The sequence below is a fragment of the Vulpes lagopus genome, chromosome X (assembly GCF_018345385.1).
Source record: "Vulpes lagopus strain Blue_001 chromosome X, ASM1834538v1, whole genome shotgun sequence".
Lineage (NCBI taxonomy): Eukaryota > Metazoa > Chordata > Mammalia > Carnivora > Canidae > Vulpes > Vulpes lagopus.
In genome coordinates, this window is record NC_054848.1 from 70,692,693 (window position 1) to 70,719,420 (window position 26,728).

The 26,728-nt window shown below is 38.1% G+C and overlaps 1 protein-coding gene across 5 annotated transcripts in view; it reads left to right on the forward strand.

Moving 5' to 3' along the window:
- DIAPH2 (diaphanous related formin 2) overlaps positions 1–26,728 on the forward strand; it is a 1,156,455-nt gene that overhangs the window by 761,955 nt on the left and 367,772 nt on the right. For all 5 annotated transcript variants that reach the window (XM_041741554.1, XM_041741555.1, XM_041741551.1 and 2 more), the window contains one exon: positions 19,048–19,172. In XM_041741554.1, coding sequence (XP_041597488.1) covers positions 19,048–19,172 — 125 coding nt within the window. The remainder of the gene's footprint in view (positions 1–19,047; positions 19,173–26,728) is intronic.

Genomic DNA, 26,728 nt, shown 5'->3' on the forward strand with positions numbered 1-26,728 from the left:
TCCCCTTAAATGTGTATGAGTTATCTTATATACTGTGTAATTGAAGAGCCTTTACATTTAAAACCTCCTTTAAAGCATTTATTTTACACTTTAGTTTTCTTAAAATTGTGAATTAAAGCAAACCTGTCACTTAAAATGTTTTGAGTAAAAATCAGGACACTCTTATATATCTGCTTGAAGCCAGGAAAAAAGTCTGTATATTTTTCAACTGAAGTAAGGAGATAAATAAGATTTGTGAGGAAAGTTTCTCCCTGCATATAACTCAAGAGAGTATACTGAGCTTAAAAGGTTATTTATGGAATACAAGGAAGGAAGCTATAATAAAGACTTGATAGCTATAATTTAATTTTTTTAGTGTTGTAATTCAGATTCAGTAATTCAGTAGCAGATGTAAAAAATGAAATGAGAGAAAAAAGTTGAAGTGCCACCGGACTGACTAATCAGTCATTGAAAATGCCTATAGCGGGAATTTACTCAGATAGAAAATGTTTGCACTGTCATTAAAGATCCCCTAATTTATATTAGTGAACTAAATAATGGCAGGCACAAAAATATACCCTAAGGCTGAGACTATGCATGAGACAAGCATTTCTAACCCACGCTGTTCTTGGGGCTCTAAATACTCTATCTCCCCTCACCTCCAGTAAAAATATTTCAGTCTCTCTGTTGCCTCCCTCCCCCACCCATACACATTCTCTCTCTCCTTCCCTCCTTCTCTCTCTCTCTTTCTCTTTCAGTGTTAGAAGTAATGGAGGCTAAGACCTAATTAAATAAATAATCAGCATTGACTCCCAACTCTTAAGACTGAAGCAAATATACTTAAGGCAAATAATCAGGCACATAAACATATGTTAATTTAACACTCAAAAAAACCCAAAAACCTGTTATCTTTTATACAAGTCTAGGAAGCCAAAATAACTAACTTATAATTGTCACCAGAGGAATACAGACTACTGCACAGGTTTAAATTTTCAGAAATATATATTTTTTAATTTGGAACTTGGTGATATCTCTAACAAATTGGGTGTTCATTAGTAGAAGTGTCACTGGTTCCCAGACCTAAAATTCCATGTACCCTGTAAAACCTACAAATAGGGAACACAGTCTATGTTTAGTTCTTTTGATTAGAAAGGAGACTAATATTATATTAAATCAGACCATAGTGTGGTAGCAACTGGGAAGTAATTGCTATTTTGTTGTTGTTGCTATTCAGATTAATCTAAACTGTTATTTAATTCTTGGTGGCACATATATAGTAGGAATTAGTCTGCTGGAAGGTAGGGAAAAGAAGGAAGAATAGTGGGATATGAAATGAATATTTATAGGTATAGTGATGGAAACTTTATATTTAGCAAATCATTTTACTTCAATGACTACACTTTAGAGAAGGTATTATTATCTTCATTTTGCAAATTAGGAAATGAAGACCCAAAGAGAGTGAGAGCCTGGCTCAAAGTAACCCAACTAATATTTGATATGGCAGAGATTAGACCACAAGTGAATCTGCACTCCTAAGACCATGCCTGTCCTCTACTTAAAGGGAAATGGTATGTGCCAATGGGCATAGATTTGATTTCAACTTTCTGACCTTCTAGGTCCTAGAGACATCACTTTACATTTATAATTTCCTAGGAAGATATCATTGGGCTCATATCACAGCCTTGCTTGAGCATAGTACATACCTCATAGAGTTTTTATATGGATTAGATGAGTTAATACATAAAACTAGTTAGAATAATGTCTACACATAGTAAGTACTCCCTAAATGTTAGTTATTAGTTAAGAGTTCAAGTAATAACTAATGCTGATACCTTAGGAAGACTAGTTGTAGGAACTTCGGTATTTATAGCCTAGGCAGATTAAAAAGATGCAAATTATCAAGTCAGGGTCTTGAAGTCAAGCCCCACATTGGGCTCCACACTCAACACAGAGTAACTTGAGTTTCTGTCTCCCTCTCACTCTGCCCTCCCTTCTCTTGCTCTCTCTCTCTCTCTAAAATAAATAAATCTTAAAAAGAAGATGCAAGTGACACCTTTCCTGTAAAATAGGGAATAGACTACCCAGTGTTGCTAAGGCAACGTGAGGACTAATTGTAAGAGTTCAAGTAGGCCATTTTTGATTATAAGTAAACAATTTTTAAAATTACATCAATTGTCAAAAAGGGAATAAAACACTTAGGATATGTTGAATCCTCTATTATGGACTTATACACCACTGTAAATCCACTGGGCACCCCTTCTAGGCTACTCCCTACCTCCAAGCCTGGGCCACTTGTCTTGCTCCCCAACTAAAATGGCAAGTCAACACTCCTGAAATACAATGTTACCAATGAGAATAGATAATGAGAAGGCACCAACAGGTGAACTGCTCACTCCCTTTAACCAACTCTTCCAAATTGCATTTGTTTCATTAGTCATATCTGGACACCAGGACTGATTACATGATTAGTAGGGCCTAGTGAAAACTAAAAATGCAGAGCCCCATTTAAAATAAGAATTTCAAAATGGTGACAACAAATCATTAAACAAAATACAGGACCCCTCTAAACATGGAGCAGTTGCGCAGGTCACATGCCCATGAATTTGGCCCTAAGGAGATAACCCAGGACTCTAAGCAACCACCTGTAATTTCTGTAAGTTATGGCCAGTTCAGTAACTTATTCTTTTGTATGTACTTTCCTCCCTTTTCCCTCATGCCCATTTCCCTCCAGTTATACCCCACCTTCACCGCTAATAAGGCATTAAAATGCAAGATTTGTCTTAGGTTCTGTTTTCTAGGAATATAGACTATGACAGTGTATAACCTGAGTTTTTAAAATCTGAGAGACTGGTCCAAATCCCTTTTAATGTCAACACTAACTCTAAGATACCATACTTCCCTCAAATTAAGGATTTATGTTTTAAATAATTGTATTGTTCATTTAATGCAACCCTGAGATTGCGTGTGAGCTAGAATCCTTGGATTATTATATCTCCAATATTTTATTTTCTTTGTTTAGGCATAATATTACTAATTTATTAGAGGGGAAGACAAAGGAAAATAACAAAAGTGTCTCTTCCTTCCCTTCTTTACTCCAGTTTCTCTCCTGTTTGTCTAAGCATCTCCTGCAACCCTGCCACCTTTACATATTATTAGAGATACTTCAACTTCGTGCTTCTTTTCCATATTCACTAGTAACTGATATGGTAACTTCCAATCATTATGATTGTATCTAACCTCTGTATGGAAATTCATGTGCAGAAGTAGGCAAAAATTTGACGTATGAGTGAAATCATGTGGTACTTGTCTTTCTCTAATGACTTATTTCACTTAACATAATGATCTCTAGCTCCATTCATCTCATTGCAAATGGCAAGACTTCATTCTTTTTTATGGCTGAGGAATATTCCATATGTGTGTATATATCTTTTTTCTTCTCAAATCTAGGGTTAGGGTTTTCAGGTTATGGTGAGGGTTAGGGTTAGGGTTAGGGCCAGAAAAAAAAAAAAAAAACAAATAAGCAAAGAGGAAACAAAAGGAAGGGAGGGGGCAAACCAAAAAAAAAAAGACAACTATAGAGAACAAACTGATGGTTGCCAGAGGGTGGGTGGCAGGATGGGTCAAATAGGTGAAGAGAATTAACAGATGCACTTGTGGTGAGGAGCACCAGATATTTTATCAAAGTGTGGAATGAAAATAATATTACATTGTGTGTTAGCTAAATGCAATTTAGATAACCTACTTTTTTAAAAAATGTAACTGTAAAAGTAGGCATAAATTTAAATCTGAACCAAAACTGTGATGCCTGGGTGGCTCAGCAGTTGAGTGTCTGCCTTCAGCTCAGGGAATGGTCCTGAGAGTCCCAGGATTGAGTCCCACCCACATGAGGCTCCCTGCATGGACCCAGCTTCTTCCTCTGCCTGTGTCTCTGTCTCTGTCTCTCTCTCTGTCTCTCATGAATAAATAAATAAAAAATCTATAAAAAAATAAAAAATCTGGACCAAAACTTTTTGAAATATGCATATTCATTCACAACATTTATTGTCTATTATCTATGACAAATGCAGGGGGGAAAGCAAAGTATTAGATACATATTTCGTTTAATTTTACATTTGTTTTTATTAAAGTTCGATTTGCCAACATATAGTATAACATGTGGTGCTCATCCCAACAAATGCCCTATGCAGTGCCTGACACCCAATTACCCCATCTCCTGTCCATCTCCCTTTCCACAACCTTTTGTTTGTTTCCCAGAGTTAGGAGTCTCTCATGGTTTGTCTCCCTCTCTAATTTTTCCCACTCACTTCCCCTCCTTTCCCTTATAGTCCCTTTCACTATTTCTTATGTTCCACGTATGAGTGAAACCATATGATGATTGTCCTCGAATTGACTTACTTCACTCAGCATAATACATCCAGTTCCATCCACATTGAAGCAAATGGTGGGTATTCATCCTTTCTGATGGCAGACTAATATTCCATTGTGTATATATAACATGTATTCTTTATCCATTCATCTGTCAAAGGACATTGTGACACCTTGCATAGTTTATTCTAGACATTGCTGCTATAAACGTTGGGGTGCAGGTGTCTCACTGTTTCACTACATCAGTATTTTTGGAGTAAATACCTAATAGTGCAATTGTTGGATCATAGGGTAGCTCTATTCTTAACTTCTTGAGGAACCTCCACACTGTACTCCAGAGTAGCTGTACCACTTTGCCTTCCCACCAACAGTGCAAGAGAGCAAGAGAACTCCCCCTTCTCGACATCCTCTCAAATAATTGTTGTTTCCTGTCTTGTTAATTTTCACCATTCTCACTGGTGTGAGGTGGTATCTCATTGTGCTTTTGATTTGTATTTCCCTGATGGCAAGTGATACAGAGCATTTTCGCATGTGCTTGTTGGCCATGTGCATGTATTCTTTGCTGAAATTACTGTTCATGTCATCTGCCCAATTCATAATTGGATTTTTGGTTTCTTGGTTTTGAGTTTAATATGTTCTTTATAGATCTTGCATAGTAGCCCTTTTTCTGATATGTCATTTGCAAATGTCTTCCCCATTCTTTTTTTTTTTAAGATTTTTTATTTATTCATGAGAGACACACAGAGAGAGAGGCAGAGACACAGGCAGAGGGAGAAGCAGGCCCCATGTAGGGAACCCGACATGGGACTCGATCCCAGGTCTCCAGGATCAGGCCCTGGGCTGAAGGCGGTGCTAAACCGCTGAGCCACCCGGGGTGCCCTATCTTTCCCCTTCTATAGTTTGTCTTTTAGTTTGCTTTGGCTGTTTTGCTGTGCAGAAGCTTTTTATCTTGATTAACTCCCAATAATTTATTTTTGCTTTTGTTTCCCTTGCCTTTATGGATGTATCTTGCAAGAAGTTCCTGTGGCCAAGTTAAAAAAGAGTGTTCCCTGTGTTCTTCTCTAGGATTTTGATTGATTCTTGTCTCACATTTAGATCTTTCATCCATTTTGTGTTAATCTTTGTGTTTGGTGTAAGAGAATGGTCTAGTTTCATTCTTCTGCATGTGGCTGTCCAATATTCCCAACACTGTTCATTGAAGAAACTGTCCTTTGCATCTGTGTTCATCAGGGATATTGTTCTATTATTCACCTTTTTGGTGAGGTCTTTGTTTTGGGATCCAAGTAATGTTGAACCTTATAGAATGAGTTTGGAAGTATTCCCTCCTTTTCTATCCTTTGAAACAGATTTAATAGAATAGGTATTATTTCTGCTTTAAACGGTTGTTAGAATTCCACTGGGAAGTCATCTGGCCCTGGACTTTTATGTCTTGGGAGGTTTTTGATGGCTGCTTCAATTTCCTCGCTGTTTATTGACCTGCTCTGGTTTTCTGTTTCTTCCTGTTACAGTTTTGGTAATTTATAGGTTTCCAGAAATGCATCCTTTTCTTTCAGATTACCTAATTTGTTGGCATATAGTTGCTCATAATACATTTTTTAAATGGTTTGTATTTCCTTGGTATTGGTTGTGATCTCTCCTTTCTTCTTTTTTTTTAAGAGTTTATTTATTTATTCATTAGAGACAGAGAGAGAGAGACAGAGAGGCAGAGTAGTAGACAGAAGGAGAAGCAGGCTCCATATAGGGAGCCAGATATGGGACTCGATCCCGGGACCCCAGGATCACGCGCTGAGCCAAAGGCAAATGCTCAACCACTAAGCCATCCAGGCATCTGTGATCTCTCCCCTTTCATTTGTGATTTTATTAATTTGAGTCTTTTCTCTTTCTTTTTAATAAGGCTGGCTAGGGATTTATCTATCTTATCATATCTTTCAAAGAACCAACTCCCTGTTTTGTTGACTTGTTCTACCATTCTTCTGGTCTCTAATTCATTGAGCTCTGCTCAATCTTTATTCTCTCTCTTCTGCTTGGTGTAGGCTTTACTTGCTGTTCCTTCTCCAATTCCTTTAGGTGCGAGGTTAGTTTGTGTATTTGAGTTTGTTCCAATTTTTTGAGGGAGGCTTGTATTGTGATATATTACCCTCTTAGGACCACTTTTGCTGTATCCCCAAGATTTTGAATGGTTGTATCATCATTTCATTTGTTTCCATGAATCTTTTTAATTCTTCTCTAACTTCCTGGTTGGAGGAAGTAGGATGCTCTTTAACCACCATGTGTTTGAGTTTCTTCCAAATTTGTTCTTGTGACTGAGTCCTAATTTCAAAGCATTGTGGTCTGAAAATATGGAGGGAACAATCCCAGTATTTTGGTATCGGTTGAGACCTGAGTTGTGACCCAGTATGTGGTCTATTCTGGAGAAAGTTCCATGTGCACTTGAGAAGAATGTGTATTCAGTTGTGTTTGGATGGAAAGTTCTGTATATATCTGTAAAATCTATTTGGTCCAGCCTATCATTTAAGGCTCTTGTTTCTTTCATGATGGCCTGATTAGCATATCTGTCATATGCTGAAGGTGCCGTGTTGAAGTCTGCTACTACTAGTGTATTATCTAAGTATCTCTTTACTTTGGTTATTTTTTTAAAGATTTTATTTATTTATTCATTAAAGACAGAAAGAGAGGTAGAGACACAGGCAGAAAAGCAAGCTCCTCACCAGGAGGCCGATGCAGGACCTGATCCCGGGACCCCAGGATCATGCCCTGAGCCAAAGGCAGACGCTCAACCTCCTGAGACACCCAGGTGTCCCTTTCCTTTGGTTATTAATTGATTGATATACTTGGTAGCTCCCATATTAGGGGCATAAATATTCATGATTGATGGGTCTCCTTGTTGGATAGGCCTTTTAAGTATGATATAGTGTCCCTCCTCATCTCTTACTACAAACTTCAGTATAAACTCATTTATCTGATATGAGGATTGCTACCCCAGCTTTCTTTTGAGGGTCATTTGAATGATTAATGGTTCTCCACCCTTCATTTTCAGGCTGGAAGTGTCCTTAGGTCTAAAATGAGTCTCTTGTAGACAGAATATAGATGGGTCTTGCTTTTTTATCCAGTACAAAATCCTGTGTCTTTTGATGGGATCATTTAACCCATTCATGTTCAGAGTTACTGTTGAAAGATATGAGTTTAGTGTCATCATCATACTTATTCAATCCCTGTTTTTTATGCATTGTTACTTTGGGCTCCTTCTTTGTTTTACAGGTTTCCCCTTCATATTTCTTGCAGAGTCGGTTGATGGTCACATACTCTTTCAATTTCTACCTATCTTGGAAGCTCTTTGTCTCTCCTTCTATTCTGAATGAGAGCCTTGCTGGATGAAGTATTCTTGGCTGCATGTTCTTCTCATTTAGGACCCTGAATATATCCTGCCAGCTCTTTCTGGCCTGTGAGGCCTTGGTGGAGAGGTCTGCTGTTAATCTGATATTTCTCCCCATATAAGTTAAGAATCTCTTGTTTCACTCCGTGTTAAGAATTTTCTTTTTATCTTTGAAATTTTCAAGTTTCACAATTAAATGTCGAGGTCTTGAACCTTTTTATTTTGCCTTTTTTTGGGGGGGTCCTCTCTCTCTCTTGGATCTGAATGCCTGTTTTCCTTCACCAGATTTGGGAGGTTCTCAGCTATGATTTGTTCAAATATACTTTGTGGTTCTCTCTCTCTCAGACTCTTCTGGAATCCCAATTAGATGTATATTCTTTCTTCTCAAGCTATCATTTATTTCACTAAGCCTTTTCTTGTGGTCTCTTATTTTTTTCTATTTTTTTCCTCAGCTTCCTTTCTTACCCTCAAATTGTTTTCTATGTCATTCTCTCTCTCCCACCTCATTAACCCTAGTAGGTAGAGCATCCAGTTTTTATTCCATCTCATTTAATCTGTTTCTTAATTCAGCCTAATTAGATCTCAATTCTGCAGTAATGAAGTCTCTAGAATCCTTCACCCTTTTTTCAAGAGCCACTAGTAAATTTATAATTGTACTTCTCAATTGAATTTCTGTGATCATATTTAAATCCAAATTCTGTAACTCTGTGGCAGAGAGTTTGTTTCTGGTTCTTTTGTGGTGAATTCTTCCCTCTAGTCATTTTGTCCAGTGGAGAGTGGCTGTTTGAGTGGGCTGAGCCAAAAATATCAACCACAACCTAATTAAAATACACCCTAGATGATTCCAAAGAGGTCAGAGACCAGAAAATAAAAGAAAAACAAGAACAGAACAAAATAAAGCAATAGAACCACTAAAGTGAAAAATAAATTTTAAAATAAAGTAGTAAAACTAAAAACCCAAAGCCCAAAAAGAATGAAGAAGAAAAAAGGACAGGAAAAAATAGTAAAGTAAAGGGGGGGGGAGAGAAAAAGGGAGGGATAGTGGTGGTGAGGAAGTGGTAGTGAAGAGAGAATGTAGTCTACCGGAGGGGTCCTAGAGGGTGGTCCTCTTACTTCTGATTGTATTATGTTCTGTATGGTAGAAGATGCTCAATCCCAAATTAATATAAACTAGCAATAGTTATATAAAGGCCCAACATTTACCACAAAAACAAACAAGATAAAAGAGGGGGTAGCATGGGAAGGGAGAGAGTATATAATCTCATAAAATGAACCAACATGGTGTTGGTTGTATACACCCGCTTGTTTCTGGGTGTATTTTGGTCATATGTTAGAAGGTGCTAACTTCCACCATTGCAAAATAAAATGAGGCAGAAAAAAAAAAAGAAACAAATACCCATATCTCATATATCTACCAAAATTAAATTGAATACGTTGAATGGAATCCAGAAGTGAAAAATATATGTAAGACGTGTGATTGTTGAAATATGAAAGTCAAAAAAGGGAAAAAAACTTAAAAATGAAGAGTTGGTAAAATATTTTAGTTAAGATGGGAAAAGAGAAAAATATTGGAAATTTTTAGTCTGAAATAAAAACTAGTCATAATGGTTAAAGAAAAAAAGAAAACGACCTTACAGTTCTATATACTATTTTCCCTCAGTCATGGAGATTTCCAGTGCTGCTAATTCAATAAACATTGATTTCCCTTGTTCTTGTAGCTGATCTTCTGGGTGAGGGGTCTACTGCACTGATTCCTAGGTATCTGTGCCAGGGTGGAGATGCCCCGCCCCCTACCATGTGCTGAGCTCAGAATGAACTGTTTATCCTGTGAGGCCTTTCTTCCCTAGAGGCTCCACTTCTCCCTGGCATAAGGTGAAACAAAGAGGGAAAAAAATGGTGGCAGCTAGATTTCTAGCTCTGGAGTCATGCTATCCTCAAGTAATTAACACAATCTCCCAGTCTGCACTGGCCTAGATGCTCCTGGGTACAGACACGGTGCACTGATCTGCACAGCTTGTGGGGCACCCAGGGGCAGGATAGTTCTTGCTTCCTCTGCCCTCTCCACTTCTGCCTGTCCCAGCGGAAGGGCAGGATCCCCAACTTTGTCCGCTTGGTCGCCCTGGTATCCGGGGCCCTGTGCCACTTGACCTGCACTACCGGGGATCCACCTTTCCCAATGGGAAAGGAGTACAGCCACCTCTGTCCATTGCCACCTTCTAGGGTAAAGGCAGCTCCAGAGCCAGCTGGCCTAACCAACTGCCTTCTCCCAAATGCCCCTGAGGGTTGTGTTGCTTCACCTCTTTACCAATATCAGAAGCTGGTTTGTAGTGAGCTTTACCCCTGGCACCCCTCTTCTTCAAGTGATTCCAGGAATCTTGAGGCTTCACTGACCCTCATGGGATTTTGCCTGATTTCCCTTCTAAGCACTTTTCCATCAGGGAAACTGCATCACAAATTTTTAAAGTCCCTGTTTCTCCACAGCTGGGCTTTCCTGCCCTGGAGGCTTTCACAACTCCACTTTAGCCCTGCTAGTCACAGTTCTCCTCCCCCTACTGTATTCTTTTTTTTAACTTTTTTTTTTATTCCCCACCTTCCTACCTTGTTAAAAGCAAAAACTTTTCTCTGTAGCTTTCTAGTTGTTCTTTTTTTAAAATCTCAGGTCGAATTCGTAGGTGTTCAGGATGTTTTGAAAGTTATCAAGGTAAGATTGTGGGGTCAGATGACTTGAAGACCCCTACCCTTCTGCCATCTTTCCCCTCTCCTCTAAAGATTTTTCTAGGGAGAGGCAGGGCAAGATGGTGGAAGAGTAGGGTCACCAAGTCACCTGTCCCCACCAACTTACCTAGATAACTTTCAAATCATCCTGAAAACCTACAAATTTGGCCTGGGATTTAAAGAGAACAGCTGGAATGCTACAGTGAGAAGAGTTCCCGCTTCTATCAAGGTAGGAAGATGGAAAAAAATATAAAAAAAGCATCCAGTGGGAGATGGGCCCCCACGAGGAGCCAGGCTAAGGCCGCAGCCAAAGACTCCAGGAGAGGAAAGCCTAATCCGGCAGAAGCAGGAACTTTAACAATCTTCCCGGACAGAAAGGCGCTCGCAGGGAGCTCCAGCAGGATCCAAGGAGGGGCAGGAATGCCCTCGGGCTCCCAGGGACAATACAGAGGAACTGCACCCCAGGGGAGAGCGCACCACACATCACGACCAAGCTCCATAAAGGGCTGGAGCTTGCCCCAAGCGGAGCATCAGGGGCAGCTCAGGTGGCAGCTCAAGGCAGCAGCTCCGCCGGAGGGGGCTGTGCAGCCCCAGGAGCATGATCCCAGCGGGGCAGGCCCTGGAACCCAAGGCACCAGGGAACACAGCCCAGGATCTGGTGCTCCCCCTGGGACCGCCAGAGGCTGGGAGGACATGGGACAGCGAGGATGCTCCTGCTCCCAGGCGGCCCTGAGCTGTGCAGATCAGCGCCCGCAGCCCCCAGAGCATCCAGGCCCCTGCAGACTGGGAGACTATGGTAGTTACTGCTGGAAATGACTCTAGGTCTGGAGAACTGGCTGCCGCCACTGCTGTTGTTCCTCCGGGTGTCACCTTGTACCTGGGACTGAGCAGGGCTGCCAGGGAGCAGGGAACTCACAGGATAAATGGATCCCACAGAACCATGCACCTGGCAGGGGTGGGGCAGCACGCGCAGGTGCACACACCTGAGAACCAGCACAGCAAGCCCCCTTCCCCAGAAGACCAGCTAGAAGGACAGGGGAAGAGCAAGTTCTTGACCAAGCACGGCTGGAAAGTTCCAGGGGAAGTCTAGAGACTTACAGTATATAGAATCAGAGGATACCCCTCCTTGTTTTTTGTTTTTTGTTTGTCTCCACCCCCCCTTTTTTTCTCTTTTTCTCCTTTTTCCAGTACAACTTGTTTTTAGCCAGTCTGCACTTAGCAAAATGACTAGAAGGAAAAACTCACCACAAAAAAAAGTATCAGAAACAGAACTCTTTTCCACAGAGTTACAGAATTTGGATTACAATTCAATGTCAGAAAGCCAATTCAGAAGCACTACTATACAGCTACTGGTGGCTCTAGAAAAAAGCATAAAGGACTCAAGATACTTCATGACTGCAGAATTTAGATCTAATCAGGCTGATATTAAACATCAATTAAAAATGAGATGCACTCCAAACTGGAGGTCCTAATGATGACAGTTAATGAGGTACAAGAAAGAGTAAGTGACATAGAAGACAAGTTGATGGCAAGGAAGGGATCCGAAAAAAAAGAGAAAAACAATTAAAAGATCCTGAGGATAGGTTAAGGGAAATAAATGACAGCCTCAGAAGGAAAAATCTACGTTTAATTGGGGTTCCCGAGGGCCCGAAAGAGACAGAGGACCAGAAAGTGTATTAGAACAAATCATACCTGAGAACTTCCCTAACTTGGGAAGGGAAGCAGGCATTCAGATCCAGGATATAGAGAGATCCCCCCATAAAATCAATAAAAATTGCTAAACACCTCCACATTTAATAGTGAAACTTGCAAATTCCAAAGATAAAGAAAACATCCTTAAAGCTGCAAGAGACAAGAGATCCCTAAACTTTATGGGGAGAAGTATTAGGTTAAGAGCAGACCTTTCCACAGAGACCTGGCAGGCCAGAAAGGCAGGATATATTCAGGGCCCTAAATGAGAAGCACCTGCAGCCAAGAATACTCTATCCAGCAAGGCTCTTATTCAGAATAGAAGGAGAGATAAAGGTCTTCCAAAATAGGCAGAAACTGAAAGAATATGTGACCACCAAGCCAGCTCTGCAAGTAATATTAAGGGGGACTCAGTAAAAAACGAGGAAGTCCAAGGAAACAATCCGCAAAAACAGGAACTGAATAGGTATTATGTTGACACTAAATTCATATCTTTCAATACTAACTCTGAACGTGAATGAGTTAATGATCCCATTAAAAGGTGCAGGGTTTCAGACTGGATAAAAAAGCAAGACCCATTTATTTGGGGTCTACAAGAGACTCATTTTAGACATAAGGACACCTACAGCCTGAAGATAAATGGTTGTAAAACAATTTATCATTTAAATGGTCCTCAAAAAAAAAAAAAATCAGGTTAGCCATCCTCATATTAGATAAATTAAAGTTTATCCCAAAGACTTTAGTAAGAGATGAAGAGGTACACTATATCATACTTAAAGGATCTATCCAACAAGAGGGCCTAAAATCGTGAATATTTAGGCCCCTAATTATTAATTAGGCTGCCAATTATATCATTCAATTAATAACATACTTAGATAATCATAAATTTATACTAGGGGAGTTGAACATGGCGTTTTCTACAATTGATAGATCTTCTAAGCACAGCATCTCCAGGGAAACAAGAGCATTAAAAGATACACTGGGCCAGATGGATTTCAAAGATATTTACAGAAATTTACATCCAAATGCAACTGAATACACATTATTATCAAGTGCACATGGAATTCTCTCCATGATAGACCATATACTGGGTCACAAATCAGGTCTTAACCGATAGCAAAGGACTGGGATTGTCCCCTGTTTATTTTCAAACCATAATGCTTTGAAACTAGAACTAAACCACAAGAAGTTTGGAAGGATTTCAAACACATAGAGGTTAAAGACCATCCTGTTAAAAGATGAAAGGGCCAACCAGGAAATTAGAGAAGAATTAAAAAGATTCATGGAAACTAATGAGAATGAAGATACAACTGTTCAAAATCTTTGGGATACAGCAAAAGCAGTCCAAAGGGGGAAATACATCGCAATACAAGCATCCATCCAAAAAATGGAAAGAACTCAAATACAAAAGCTAACCTTGAACCTAAAGGAGCTGGAGAATGAACAACAAATGAAACCTTACCAAGCAGAAGAAGAGAGGTAATAACGATTCGAGCAGAACTCAATGAAATAGAGACCAGAAGAACTGTGGCACAGATCCAAAAAACTAGGAGTTGGCACTTTGAGAAAATTAGTAAGATAGATAAACCATTACCCAGCCTTATTAGAAACAAAAAAGACTCAGATTAATAAAATCACAAGTAAAAAAGGAGAGATCACAACCAATAGCAAGGAAATACAAATGATGTTAAAACATTTTATGGGCAGCATTATGCCAATAAAGTAGGCAATCTAGAAGAAATGGATGCATTTCTGGAAAACCACAAACTCCCAAAATTGGAACAGGAAGAAATAGAAAACCAGAACAGTCCAATAACCAGGGAGGAAATTGAAGCAGTCAACAAAAACCTCCAAAGACACAAAAGTCCAGGGCCAGATGGCTTCCCAGGGGAATTCTATCAAATGTTTTAAAAAAAAATACCTATTCTAAAGCTGTTCCCGAAAGACAGAAAGGGATGGAATACTTCCAAACTTGTTCTATGAGGCCAGCATCACCTGAATTCCAAAACCAAAGACCCCACCAAATAGGAGAATTATAGTCCAATATCCCTGATGAACATAGATGCAAAATTTCTCAACAAGATACTAGCCAATAGGATCCAATATTATATTAAGAAGATGATTCACCATGACCAAGTGGGATCTATCCCCGGGATGCAAGGCTGGTTCAACCCTGGTAAAGCAATCAATGTGATTGATCATATCAACAAGAGAAAAAACAAGAACCATATGATATTCTCAATAGATACATCCATTCCTGATCAAATACTGCATCCAATCCTGATCAAATCACTATACTTCAGAGTGTAGGGATAGAGAGAAGATTCCTCAGCCTCTTAAAAGCCATCTACGGAAAGCCCACAGCTAGTATCATTCTCAAGGTGGAAACACTGGGAGCCTTTCCCTTAGATCAGAAACACGACAGGGATATCCATTCTCACCACTGCTATTCAACATAGTACTAGAAGTCCTAGCCTCAGCAAAACAAAAAGAAATAAAGGCATTCAAATTGCCAAAGAAGTCAAACTCTCCCTCTTCGCACATGACATGATACTGTTCGTAGAAAACCCAAAAGACTCCACCCCAAGATTGTTAGAACTCAATATAGCAATTTGTCCGTGTGGCAGGATACAAAACCAATGCCCAGAAATCAGTGGTATTTCTATTCACTAACAATGAGACAGAAGAAAGAGAAATTAAGGAGTCAATCCCATTTACAATTGCACCCAAAAGCAGAAGATACCTAGGAATAACCTAACCAAAGAGGTAAAGGACCTATACCCTAAGAACTACAGAACACTTCTGAAAGAAATGGAGGAAGACAAAAAGAGATGGAAAAATATTACATGCTCATGGATTGGAGGAATTAACATTGTCAAATTATTATCTATGCTACCCAGAGCAATTTACATGTTCAGTGCAATCCCTTTCAAAATACCAGGGACTTTCTTCACAGAGTTGGAACAAATTATCTTAAGATTTGTGTATTATCAGAAAAGATCCTAAATAGCCAGGGGAATATTGTAAAAGAAAACCAGAGCTGGGGGCATCAGAATGCCAGATTTCAGGTTATACTACAAAGCTGTGGTCATCAAGACAGTGTGGTACTGGCACAAAAACAGACACATAGATCAAGGGAACAGAATAGAGAATCCAGAAGTGGACCCTCAACTTTATGGTCAACTAGTTTTTGACAAAGCAGGAAAGACAATCCACTGGAAAAAAGTCTCTTCAATAAATGGTGCTGGGAAAATTGAATGGCCACGTCCAGAAGAATGAAACTCGGCCATTCTCTTACAGCATACACAAAGATAAACTCAAAATGGATGAAAGATCTCAATGTGTGACAAGATTCCATCAAAATCCTAGAGGAGAACACAGGCAATACCCTTTTGAACTTTGCCACAGCAACTTCTTGCAAGATACATCCATGAAGGCAACAGAAATAAAAGCAAAAATGAACTATTGGGCCTTAATCAAGATAATATGCTTCTGCACAACCAAAGAAACAGTCAACAAAACTCAAAGACAACCTACAGAATGGGAGAAGATTTTTGCAAATGACCTATCAGATAAAGGGCTAGTATCCAAGATCTATAAAGAACTTATTAAACTCAATAGCAAAGAAACAAACAATCCAATCATGAAATGGGCAAAAGACATGAACAGAAATTTCACAGAGGAGTACATAGACATGGCCAGCAAGCACATGAGAAAATGCTCCGCATCACTGGCCATCAGGGAAATACAAATCAAAACCACAATGAGAGACCACCTCACACCAGTGAGAATGGGGAAAATTAACAAGACAGGAAACCACAAATGTTGGAGAGGATGTGGAGAAAGGGGAACCCTCTTGCACTGTTGGTAGGAATGTGAACTGGTGCAGCCACCTGGAGAACTGTGGAGGTTCCTCCACGAGTTAAAAATAGATCTGCCCTCCGACCCAGCAATTGCACTGCTGGGGATTTACCCCAAATATACAGATTCAGTAAAATGCCGGAACACCTACACCCCAATGTTTATAGCAGCACTGTGCACAATAGCCAAACTGTGGAAGGAGCCTCGGTGTCCATCGAAAGACGAATGGATAAAGAAGATGTGGTCTATGTATACAATGTAATATTAGTCTGCCATTAGAAACGACAAATACCCACCCACCATTTTCTTCGACGTGGATGGAACTGGAGGGTATTATGCTGAGTGAAATAAGTCAATCGGAAAAAGACAAAAATTATATGGTCTCATTCATTTGGGGAATATGAAGATTAATGAAATGTAATAAAGTGAAAGGAGGGAAAATGAGTGAAAATATCAGTGAGGGTGACAAAACATGAGAGACACCTAAATCTGAGAAACGAACAAGTAGTGGTGGAATGGCAGGTAGGCAGAGGGTTGGGGTGACAGGGTGATGGGCACTGAGGGGGGCACTTGGTGGGATGAGCACTGGGTGTTATGCTAAATGTTGGCAAATTGAAATCCAATTAAAAAAAAGATTTTTCAAAAAAAAAGATTTTTCTAGAAAGAGATCTTATCATTATGTAGCTTGAGATTTTATAATGGAGGCTTTGTGTTTAGGTACACAAAACAAAAGTTATTATTAAAGTGGAAGTAGGGGATCCCTGGGTGGCTCAGTAGTTTAGCCCTTGCCTTCAGCCCAGTGCCTGATCCTGGAGTCCCAGGCTCCCTGCTTGGAGGCTGCTTCTCCCTTTGCCTGTGTCTCTGCCTCTCTCTCTTTCTCTCTCTCTCTCTCTCTCTCTCTCTCTCTCTCTCTCTGTCTTTCATGAATAAATAAATAAAATAAAAATCTTTAAAAAATATATAAATAAAATGGAAAATGATATGTGGAAGATCTCTTGAACAAACAAAAATGACTATAAATGGTAGAGTATTTGGACTAGAATTCTGGAAGGATTTATAGAGGATTTAGTATTTGACATATGAAATTGAGGACAGATGTCTGGCAATTATTACTTTATTCAGAATCCAACTTGATTAAAAATATTGTTTCTTGTTATTAGAGATATCTAGACATTTGTGTACATAGCACTTGATTATGCTCTTTCTGTGTTGAGTAATTGGAAGGTAGCTCCCTTGGTGGCTGAGTGGGAGAGTGTCTGCCTTTGGCTCAGGTTGTATCTTGGGGTCCTGGGATCATGTCCCACATCTACCTGCTGGGATCCTGCTCCTCCCTCTTCCTAGGTTTGTGCCTCTATTTCTGTGTCTCTTGTGAATGAATAAATAAAATCCTTAGAAAAAAAAAGATCAATCAGAAGATGTATCCTAGTCACCATCCCATTTTTACTACTAGAATTACTATTGCTTCTAGTAGGAGGGTTACTATTGTGACCTAAACCTGGCCTTTGGTCACATTTTTTTATTACAGAATGTTATCCTTTGTTTATTTCTTTTATGTAACCTAAATGGCACAATAACTTGTGAATTTCATACCTTCAATTTTTCAATCAAGAACATCAGGAAAAACAAACCTATTGAATAATTATCAAGACTCTAGTAGAAAAATGCAACTGAAAAAATTCAATTTTAAAGTAAGCAAAAATAACTTCCTCCACAGCAAACTTATCTGTTAAGTAAAGCAAGCAATGATTGTTGAGCCATTAGTAAATTTTGGCAAACTCAGATTTCTCTGATAAAGAACAATTTCTAAGCTTATCAGAGCTAAACAAGTGGGACTTAATTGGAAAGAGTTTGTTGAATTGACAGATTGATGGAAAAAAAAATGTCTTTAGTGTTGTTTCATTTTCAGTCTCTTGAACTTCCATGTACTTTTAAAGCAATTTTTCTTTGTTGAGTTATAAAGATGTGGGTGTCAGTGTGAATTTGTGTCAGAAAAGTTTGGCTGAAATTTTTCAGGAGGTTCATTTTGTCAGTCTCTTGAATTTTTCATTGCAATTCTGATATGCCTCTGAATGAAACCAAAATTTACTTTAAAAAATGTAATATTACCCTATTTCTTTTTCACAGTCCTTTAATGAATAGTGTTTCAGAGGCCTGAATTTAAAAACCAATGTCACAGTCTAACCCTATTAAATTCTAATATCTAACTTTGTCTTTTCAAGTAGAATCCTGCCAATTGTATTGATATTAATAAGTGTCTTTATATATATATAATTGTTCAATAATAGAGTATATATAAAATGGTGTAAGTTAAAAAATATCTCTGTGAAGAGGGCATTGTAAGAGATGTGGAAAATGTGCATGTATTTAGAAGCTGTTTGAATACAATACTTAAAATTATTAGTTGTCAATGAGGAGAGAAAAAGAAAAGTACAGATAATGTTGGGGAAATTAAAGCAATTAACTATAGTGTTTGAGGGGACACTGAAGCTTTGTGCATATATATGTGCATATGTATTCTCTGGGGTTTGCTCTAAATTTTCTTTATGAATCAGCAGTAATTTTTCACATCTCTGTGCATATGAAAAGTACTAAAGACAGGAACTTCTATCATTGGTTTATAAAAATCAGGATATTTCAACAGAAGAAAAATATTTTATCCTTTTATATAATTTAACTTTATATCACTTATATTGCCAAGAACATACATCAATAAAGTAAGATTTCTTTGAACTTTAGTTTCTCTTTCATCTTCAAGTTAGATTTTAAAGAATGAAATATTAGGAATTCCATCAATAAATTTAAGTAGAAATGGCTTCATTTGAACTAATGGCTGAATAAAATAGTGACATTCACATATTAAACATGATGTTTTGGTATATTATATTACACATTTTCACTTATTTCATGAAGAGTAGAATTTTTATGTGCAGTAATTCAGAAAAATGTGAGTTGGCATCATGGAACTCTTCTGCACATTAGAAAATTCTTTAACTGATACTGTTTTCTTTTAGTTGTTTTATGGAATATTTGATTAAATATTCTAAACACTTCTCATTGTTCTTTAGTTTCAGCTCAAATTCTCAAGAGCAACCTTACAGCAATGGAACAACAAATTGTTCATCTGGAACGTGACATCAAGAAATTCCCCCAAACAGAAAATCAACATGATAAGTTTGTGGAGAAAATGACAATATCCTTTATTTATTTAAGCATTTTGTTTATTAGTCTCTCTCTCTCTCTCTCTCCTCCTCCTCCTCCTCCTCCTCTCCCTCTCCCCTGCCCTCTCTCCCTCCCTCCCTCCCTCTCTGCCTGTGTGTATATGGGTGAGTGTATTTACTGTGTGGTTAGTTCTAAACTTACCAGTCTATCTATTCAGACTCTCTGGGTGAATTTGCATATAGGCTGTTCTTTTATTAGTAGCAAAAATTTCAGTTCACAGTGTTTGGAACCAGGTAGAGTAGGCTAGGAAACAATTATATGAGAAAAAAATGTCATTTCTCAAGAATTTCATTTGAAGGCCCACTAGATATGCAAGGTAAGTCTTATGAGGCTTGATTAGACTGAAAACAAAACAAAAAATTTCCTTATGTAACCAGTTACTTAAAGGAAATGATCAGCATAAGATTTTTTTTTGGTCAGATTCTTTTCCCTTTGCATGTATGCAGGTACTTCCTGAGGGCAGACTTGCATATTCAAGAACAATCAGAGGATGACCAATAATGAGTAGACTATACGGATTGCAAAGGATAGGTAAAATGAATGCCTAGATGGGTGGATAGATGAATTGATCAGTAGATTATGTATTTAAATAAATTGTAGTAGTTATCTATATACCATTAAGCATTTCCTTCTAAATAACTGTTTTTAAACCCCTATTTTATGTACAGTATATTTGTATAAAGTATAGAAATATATGAAAGAAGAACTTGAGAAATAGCATTTAGCTTGAATTATTTAATGTTAAATCTGGCATCTAAAGATAAACTACATTACACCTGGGTTTGTTTGTTTGTTTGTTTTCAATTTTGGTTTTCAAAAGTTAAAGCCATATCCTCCTCCTCTAGGTTTAAATAAATACCTTGAACTGCTGATTGATCACCATTTTATATCTCTTGAGGGAATAAATACTATAAACTCCTTATCTGATAATAAGTAAATTCTTTCAACAAGTATATGGCAGTCACCTTGTTTCAAGGTTAAATCTATTGCCTTTTTCTTGCGATATGCTTATTTTCCTGCCAAACTTAGAAACTATGGTACTGAACTCAAATTACTTCAGAATGGCAATTTAGACTTATGTGAAAAATGGTTTTTCATTCTAAGGCTTTGTGTTCATGAATTAATACTGTGTTTTATGTGGTCTATTAGTGATGCTGAGTACTTTAATAAATGGGAACATTGGAAACATAAGTTTGTGGGTGACTGGAAGTAGGAAATCTTCAAAACTAATCTGGGGTTATATAACTTCCCACGTTGGGATATTTAATGTGAAGATTTAACTTTATTGCTGATTAGATTTTTCTTAAAAATATGTCATATTGTCCTGTGGCTGGAAACACCACCTACATCTTTCAACTTTTGATTTTGATTCTTGTCTCATATATTAAAATTTAATTCCTGATCCACTTGTTCTTTTTAACATTTTCTTCTATGGTTGGCTTATGACAACACAACAGCTTGCAACATTGAAGAGTCTTTGTTGCTCATTTAGGAAAAAAAAAAAAGTAATTTCAAACCCTCATGAACTTGGCCTAAACTCTTTATTTTATTTCTGTCTTTATGCAGGTAATTAAGGACTTTAAAATGAAAATCTAGGGCCTTCTATATCTGTATGTTACAGATGAATGGTTATTCATCATTTAAGTGGCACTAATGTGTGACTATTTGTCCATAAGGGGATTGCAAACTATATTAAACTGTATTGGACTATTACTTTGCATATCATATTATTTTGAAAAACAAAATAAAATATACAGCAATTTATTTTAGGTAAAAAGTTTAGAATATTAACTTGAGTTGGTTATATCTCTAAGTTAATGAATTATGATGATAGAACTGTTGCTCAAATTATTCTTGCTTTGGAAGACTCCATTGGCACCCATTGAGAGTTTCAATCTTATGAAAAATTACAAACAAAATGCATGATCTTTGGGGTACCTGGGTGGCTCCATCAGGTAAGTGTCTACCTTCCACTGGTGTTATGATCCCAGGGTCCTGGGATGGAGCCCCGCATCTGTGGGGAGCCTGCTTCTCCCTGTCCCTCTGCCTGCTACTCTCCTTATGTTTTCTCTCTCTCTCTCTCTCTCTCTCTGCCAAATCAATAAATAAAATATTTTTAAAATGCATGATCTTCATATGTATATATGTTACAGGATTTCTGGTGCCTAATTAATATTTGTCTACTCTTTTGGCACTCCAAAAGAGAAGGGTATTTTATTTAATTTTTTTTTTTAACAGAAGGGTATTTTAAAGTGGAATACTTGATTATGTTGTAAAATTAGAACCACAATTCTATTTTTAGTACAGGATTCTTTGTAGTGGATGTTTTTCAATGTTTCTATCCCCGGCCAATAATTTGTTTTACTTCAAATCACTGACCTTTAAACTGAATTAGCTCCAGGCACAAGTAGGGAAGCAGTTTCCCTTGAAAGTAACCTCACCTACTTAAAGAGTAATCTCTCTTATAAGGACTGTGAGTCGGGATCCCTGGGTGGCGCAGCGGTTTGGCGCCTGCCTTTGGCCCAGGGCGCGATCCTGGAGACCCGGGATCGAATCCCACATCAGGCTCCCGGTGCATGGAGCCTGTTTCTCCCTCCGCCTTGTGTCTCTGCCTCTCTCTCTCTCTCTGTGACTATCATAAATAAATAAAAAATTAAAAAAAAAAATAAGGACTGTGAGTCAAAAACTGAATGGCACTGTCATGCCTCTTGGCTTTCAGAATAAATAGCATGAGTGCTATAGTTAGCAACAATGAGAGACCAACTGAATCTGCTAGCTGAATCGTAACCAAATCTCCAGGTTGAGCTAAGTCGCATAGCAACTTATGTTTACCCTACTCTTTCTCAACATTAATTGAACACTTAAAATATGCTAGGCATTGCCAGACCATGAAAATACAGTAGTGCACAAGATGGACAGTCTGACCTCAGGCTACCGATGGTCTGGCATTTACATGCTTCTTTGACTTGCTGTCTCTATGGTCAAGATCCTGTCTGGTGTGTTAATTTCTTTCTTTTTTTTCTTTTTCTTTTTAATTTATTTATTCATGAGACACACACACACACAGAGACAGAGAGAGAGAGGCAGAGACACAGGCAGAGGGAGAAGCAGGCTCCATGCAGGGAGCCCAATGTGGGACTGGACCACAGGACTCCAGGATCACGCTCTGGGCAGAAGGCAGGTGCCAAACTGCTGAGCCACCCAGGTATCCCCTGGTGTGTTAATTTCTATATGCCCAACACAATGTGTGACATGTAGCAATATGTAGGCACTCAGTAGGTACATATTGAATCACAGAATATTATAGCTAGAGACAATGAAGACCATTTACTCCCAGCTCCTACTTTTTTTTTTTTCCAGCTCCTACTTTTAATTAGCATTTCAAAATGGATATTGTTAAACAGTGGTAGGCTGTACTTATGGTTATTAAACTTTTCTTCATATTAATCTTCTCGGGAACTTTAACATTAAATCACCTTTTATGAGCATGCATGTAAAATATAATCAGATTTAGAAGGGATAATATGCACCTTTTTAGAGCAAATTTACAAAAAAAAAAAAAAACTGACCAGTGGAGGTTAAAAAAATAATAAAACCTTTCCTATGAATGGATTGGTTCAGACTATTTCCTGGATCCTGAAAAATATCTGGTGGCTTTAGAAGGAACCTTATCACCTTTGTCTCCCTTTTTCTATACAAAACTGGTTGCTTTTCTGCCTCAAAAAAAAAAAAAGAAAGAAAGAAAGAAAAAGAAAAAATAGATGGAAAGAGTAAAATAAGCAAAATTAATTTTTTTAAGATTACAAAGCATAAAGAAATGGAGGAAAACTGTCTTATAAACATAGTAAGTAGGGAAGTTCTAGGATCAAAGGGGATGATCTATAATGGATATAATAGCACTATATATATAATATATATATATAGGAATGCACAGTGTTTAAAAACCTAAATAACCATGTGGGAAAGGTGTTGCTATTATCCTGATTTACAAAAAAGAAAACAAAGTTCTTGGTATTCTTCATGTGCTTATGGTCATAATAGTATTGGAAATTTTTGTTCAGTTGTTCAGTGAATTAAGATGGAATCTATATACTTTTTAAACTAAGTTTAAAAAGTAATATTCACTCATTTATTGAATATGTTCTATGTATTAGACATTGCCTAATTTTACATACTTTAGCTTATAAAAGATGTTCTTATTTATTAAAAGACTATTTTCCATAATTGATGCTAAAATTGACCACCATTGTGCCTGTTTCATTGTAATGAGCTCGAATCATATCAGAATACTTTCAACAATTCATGAAGTTATTTCTAATAGCTGTGTTGTTTTTAATTCATTTATTTGTAGAGGCATTTCTTTTTCTCTTATAAGATTACTAGGAATTATGTATTCTCTGTCTGTGTTTGGCTCTTGTTGCAAATAATGGTGTGATAAGGTTCAGAAACACACCTAAAATCACATTTTCAAAGTTATGAAGAATAACCCATACTAAAGAGACGTGAGAGGAAGCACTGTGAATGGACTGCTAACCAATCCTTAGGCCATTACTCTGACTTGATATTATATCTGGATTCTGATTTTTGCAATTTTTTTTGTCCTACACTAGTAGTATGACTGCACAAGAGTTTTTCTTTATCTTTTTTTAAGTCAAAGCATCATTTTACTTACTACTCCTTGCTGTTTCTGAAAGAAAAGAACACCATTCTTAAAATACAGCTTCTGAGACTTTTTAAAAAATATTTTATTTATTTCTTCATGAGAGATACCGAGAGAGAGAGGCAGAGACATAGGCAGAGGGAGAAGTAAGCTCCATGCAGAAAGCCCAGTGTGGGACTTGATCCCGGGACTTCAGGATCATGCCCTGGGCCGAAGGCAGGCGGTAAGCCACCGAGCCACCGAGGGATCCTCTAGACTTTTAAATATATGTTGTGATTTATTCTAAACATCTTAAACTATCTGAAAAAAATTAATCACAATGTTGACCTTACTGCTTATATCCTGTAGACAAATTTCTTTTTTTTTTCTATATTTTTTATTGGAGTTCGATTTACCAACATATACTATAACACCCAGTACTCATCCTGTCCAGTGCCCCCTCACTGACGTCACCCATTCACCCAATCTCCCGGCCACTTCCCCTTCCACTACCCCTTGTTTGTTTCCCAGAGTTAGGAGTCTCTCATGTTTTGTCACCCTCTCTGATTTTTCTGACTCATTTTCTCTCCTTTCCCATATGATCCCCTTTACTATTTTTTATATTCCCCCTGTGAGTGAAACTAAATAATGTTTGTCCTTCTCCAATTCACTTACTTCACTCAGTATAACACCCTCCAATTCTATCCACCTTGAAACAAATGGTGGATATTCATCGAATCTATTGGCTGAGTAATATTCCATTACAAATACAAATCCACAACTTCTTTATCCATTTATCTTTCAATGGACACTGAGGTTCCCTCCACAGTTTGGCTATTGTGGACATTTCTGCTATAAACATTGGGGTGCAGGTATTCCAGCATTTCACTGTATCTGTATATTTGGGGTAAATTCCCAACAGTGCAATTGCTGGATTGTAGGGCAGATCTATTTTTAACTCTTGGAGGAACCTCCACACAGTTTTCCAGAATGGCTGCACCAGTTCACATTCCCACCAACAGTGCAAGAGGGTTCCCCTTTCTCCACATCCTCTCCAACATTTGTGGTTTCCTGTCTTGTTAATTTCCACCATTCTCACTGGTGTGAGGTGGTCTCTCATTTTGGTTTTGATTTGTATTTCCCTGAGGCCAGTGATGTGGAGAATTTTCTCATGTGCTTGTTGGCCATGTCTATGTCTTCCTCTGTGAGATTTTTGTTCATGTCTTTTGCCCACTTCATGATTGGATTCCTTGTTTCCTTGATGTTGAGTTTCATAAGTTCTTTATAGATCTTGGATACTAGCCCTTTATCTGATAGGTCATTTGCAAATATCTTCTCCGATTCTGTAGGTTGTCTTTGAGTTTTGTTTCTTTTTTTTTTTTTTAATTTTTATTTATTTATGATAGGCACACAGTGAGAGAGAGAGGCAGAGACACAGGCAGAGGGAGAAGCAGGCTCCATGCACCGGGAGCCCGACGTGGGATTCGATCCCAGATCTCCAGGATCGCGCCCTGTGCCAAAGGCAGGCGCCAAACCGCTGCGCCACCAGGGATCCCTAAAGATATGAATTTAGTGTCATCGTAATACCTATTCAGTCACTGTTTTGTGAATTTTTTCCTTGGACTTCCTCTTTCTTTTACAGAATCCTCCTTAATATTTCTTGCAAACCTCATTTGGTGGTCACATATTCCTCCAATTTCTGCCTATCTTGGAAGCTCTTTGTCTCTCGTTCTATTCTGAATGAGAGCCTTGCTGGATAGAGTATTCTTGGCTGCATGTTCTTTTCATTTATTACCCTTAATATATCCTGTGAGCCCTTTCTGGCCTGCCAGGTCTCTGTGGAGAGGTCGGCTGTTAGTCTAATAGTTCTCCCCATATAAGTTAAGAATCTCTTGTGTTTCGCTGCTTTATGGATTTTCGCTTTATCTTTGGAATTTGCCATTTTCACTCCTAAATGTTGAGGTTTTGAACAGTTTTTATTGATTTGGGGGGGGGACTTCTCTATCTCCTGGATCTGAACGCCTGTATTCCTCCCCAAATTAGGGAAGTTCTCAGCCATGATTTGTTCAAAGATTCTTTCTGACCCTCTATCCCTGTCGGCATTATCTGGAACCCCTATTACATGTATATTCTTCCTTCTCAAGCTATCATTTATTTCCCTAAGCTTTTCCTCGTGGTCTCTTGTTTTTTTCTCCTTTTCTCCTCAGCTTCCTTCCTTGCCATCAACTTGTCTTCTATATTGCTCACTATTTCTTCCACCTCATTAACCCTCATCATTAGGACCTCCAGTTTGGATTGCATCTCATTTAATTGATTTTTAATTTCAGCCTGATAGAACTAAATTCTGCCATCATGAAGTCTCTTGAATCCTTTATGTTTTTTTCCAGAGCCAAGTGTAGCTTTCTAATTGTGCTTCTGAATTGACTTTCTGACATTGAAGTGTAATCCATATTTTGTAACTGTGCAGACAGTACTGTTTCTGATTCTTTTGTGGTGAGTTCTTCCTTCTAGTCCTTTTGCTAATTGCAAAGTGGCTGTATTACTGGGCTGAGTCAAGAATATCAACTATGACCTAAGTACATTTCACCCTAGAGGATTCTGACTAGGTCAGAGACCAGAAACTGAAAACGAAGTTCAGAGCGAAAACAAAACAAAAGGACCACTAAAGTGAAAAACAAATTTTAAAACAAAGTAGTAAAAACGAAAAGACCAAGTATCCCAAAGCAGAAGGAAAAAAAATAAATGAAATATGAAGAGAAAAGAGCAAAAGTAAAGAGGAAAAAAAGAAAAAAGAAAAAAGGGAAGAAAAAAAATGAGGGGGTACTGGGAGATGGTGTTGGTGAAGAATTTGTAGTGGAGGGAGAATGTAGTCTACCTGAGGGGTCCTA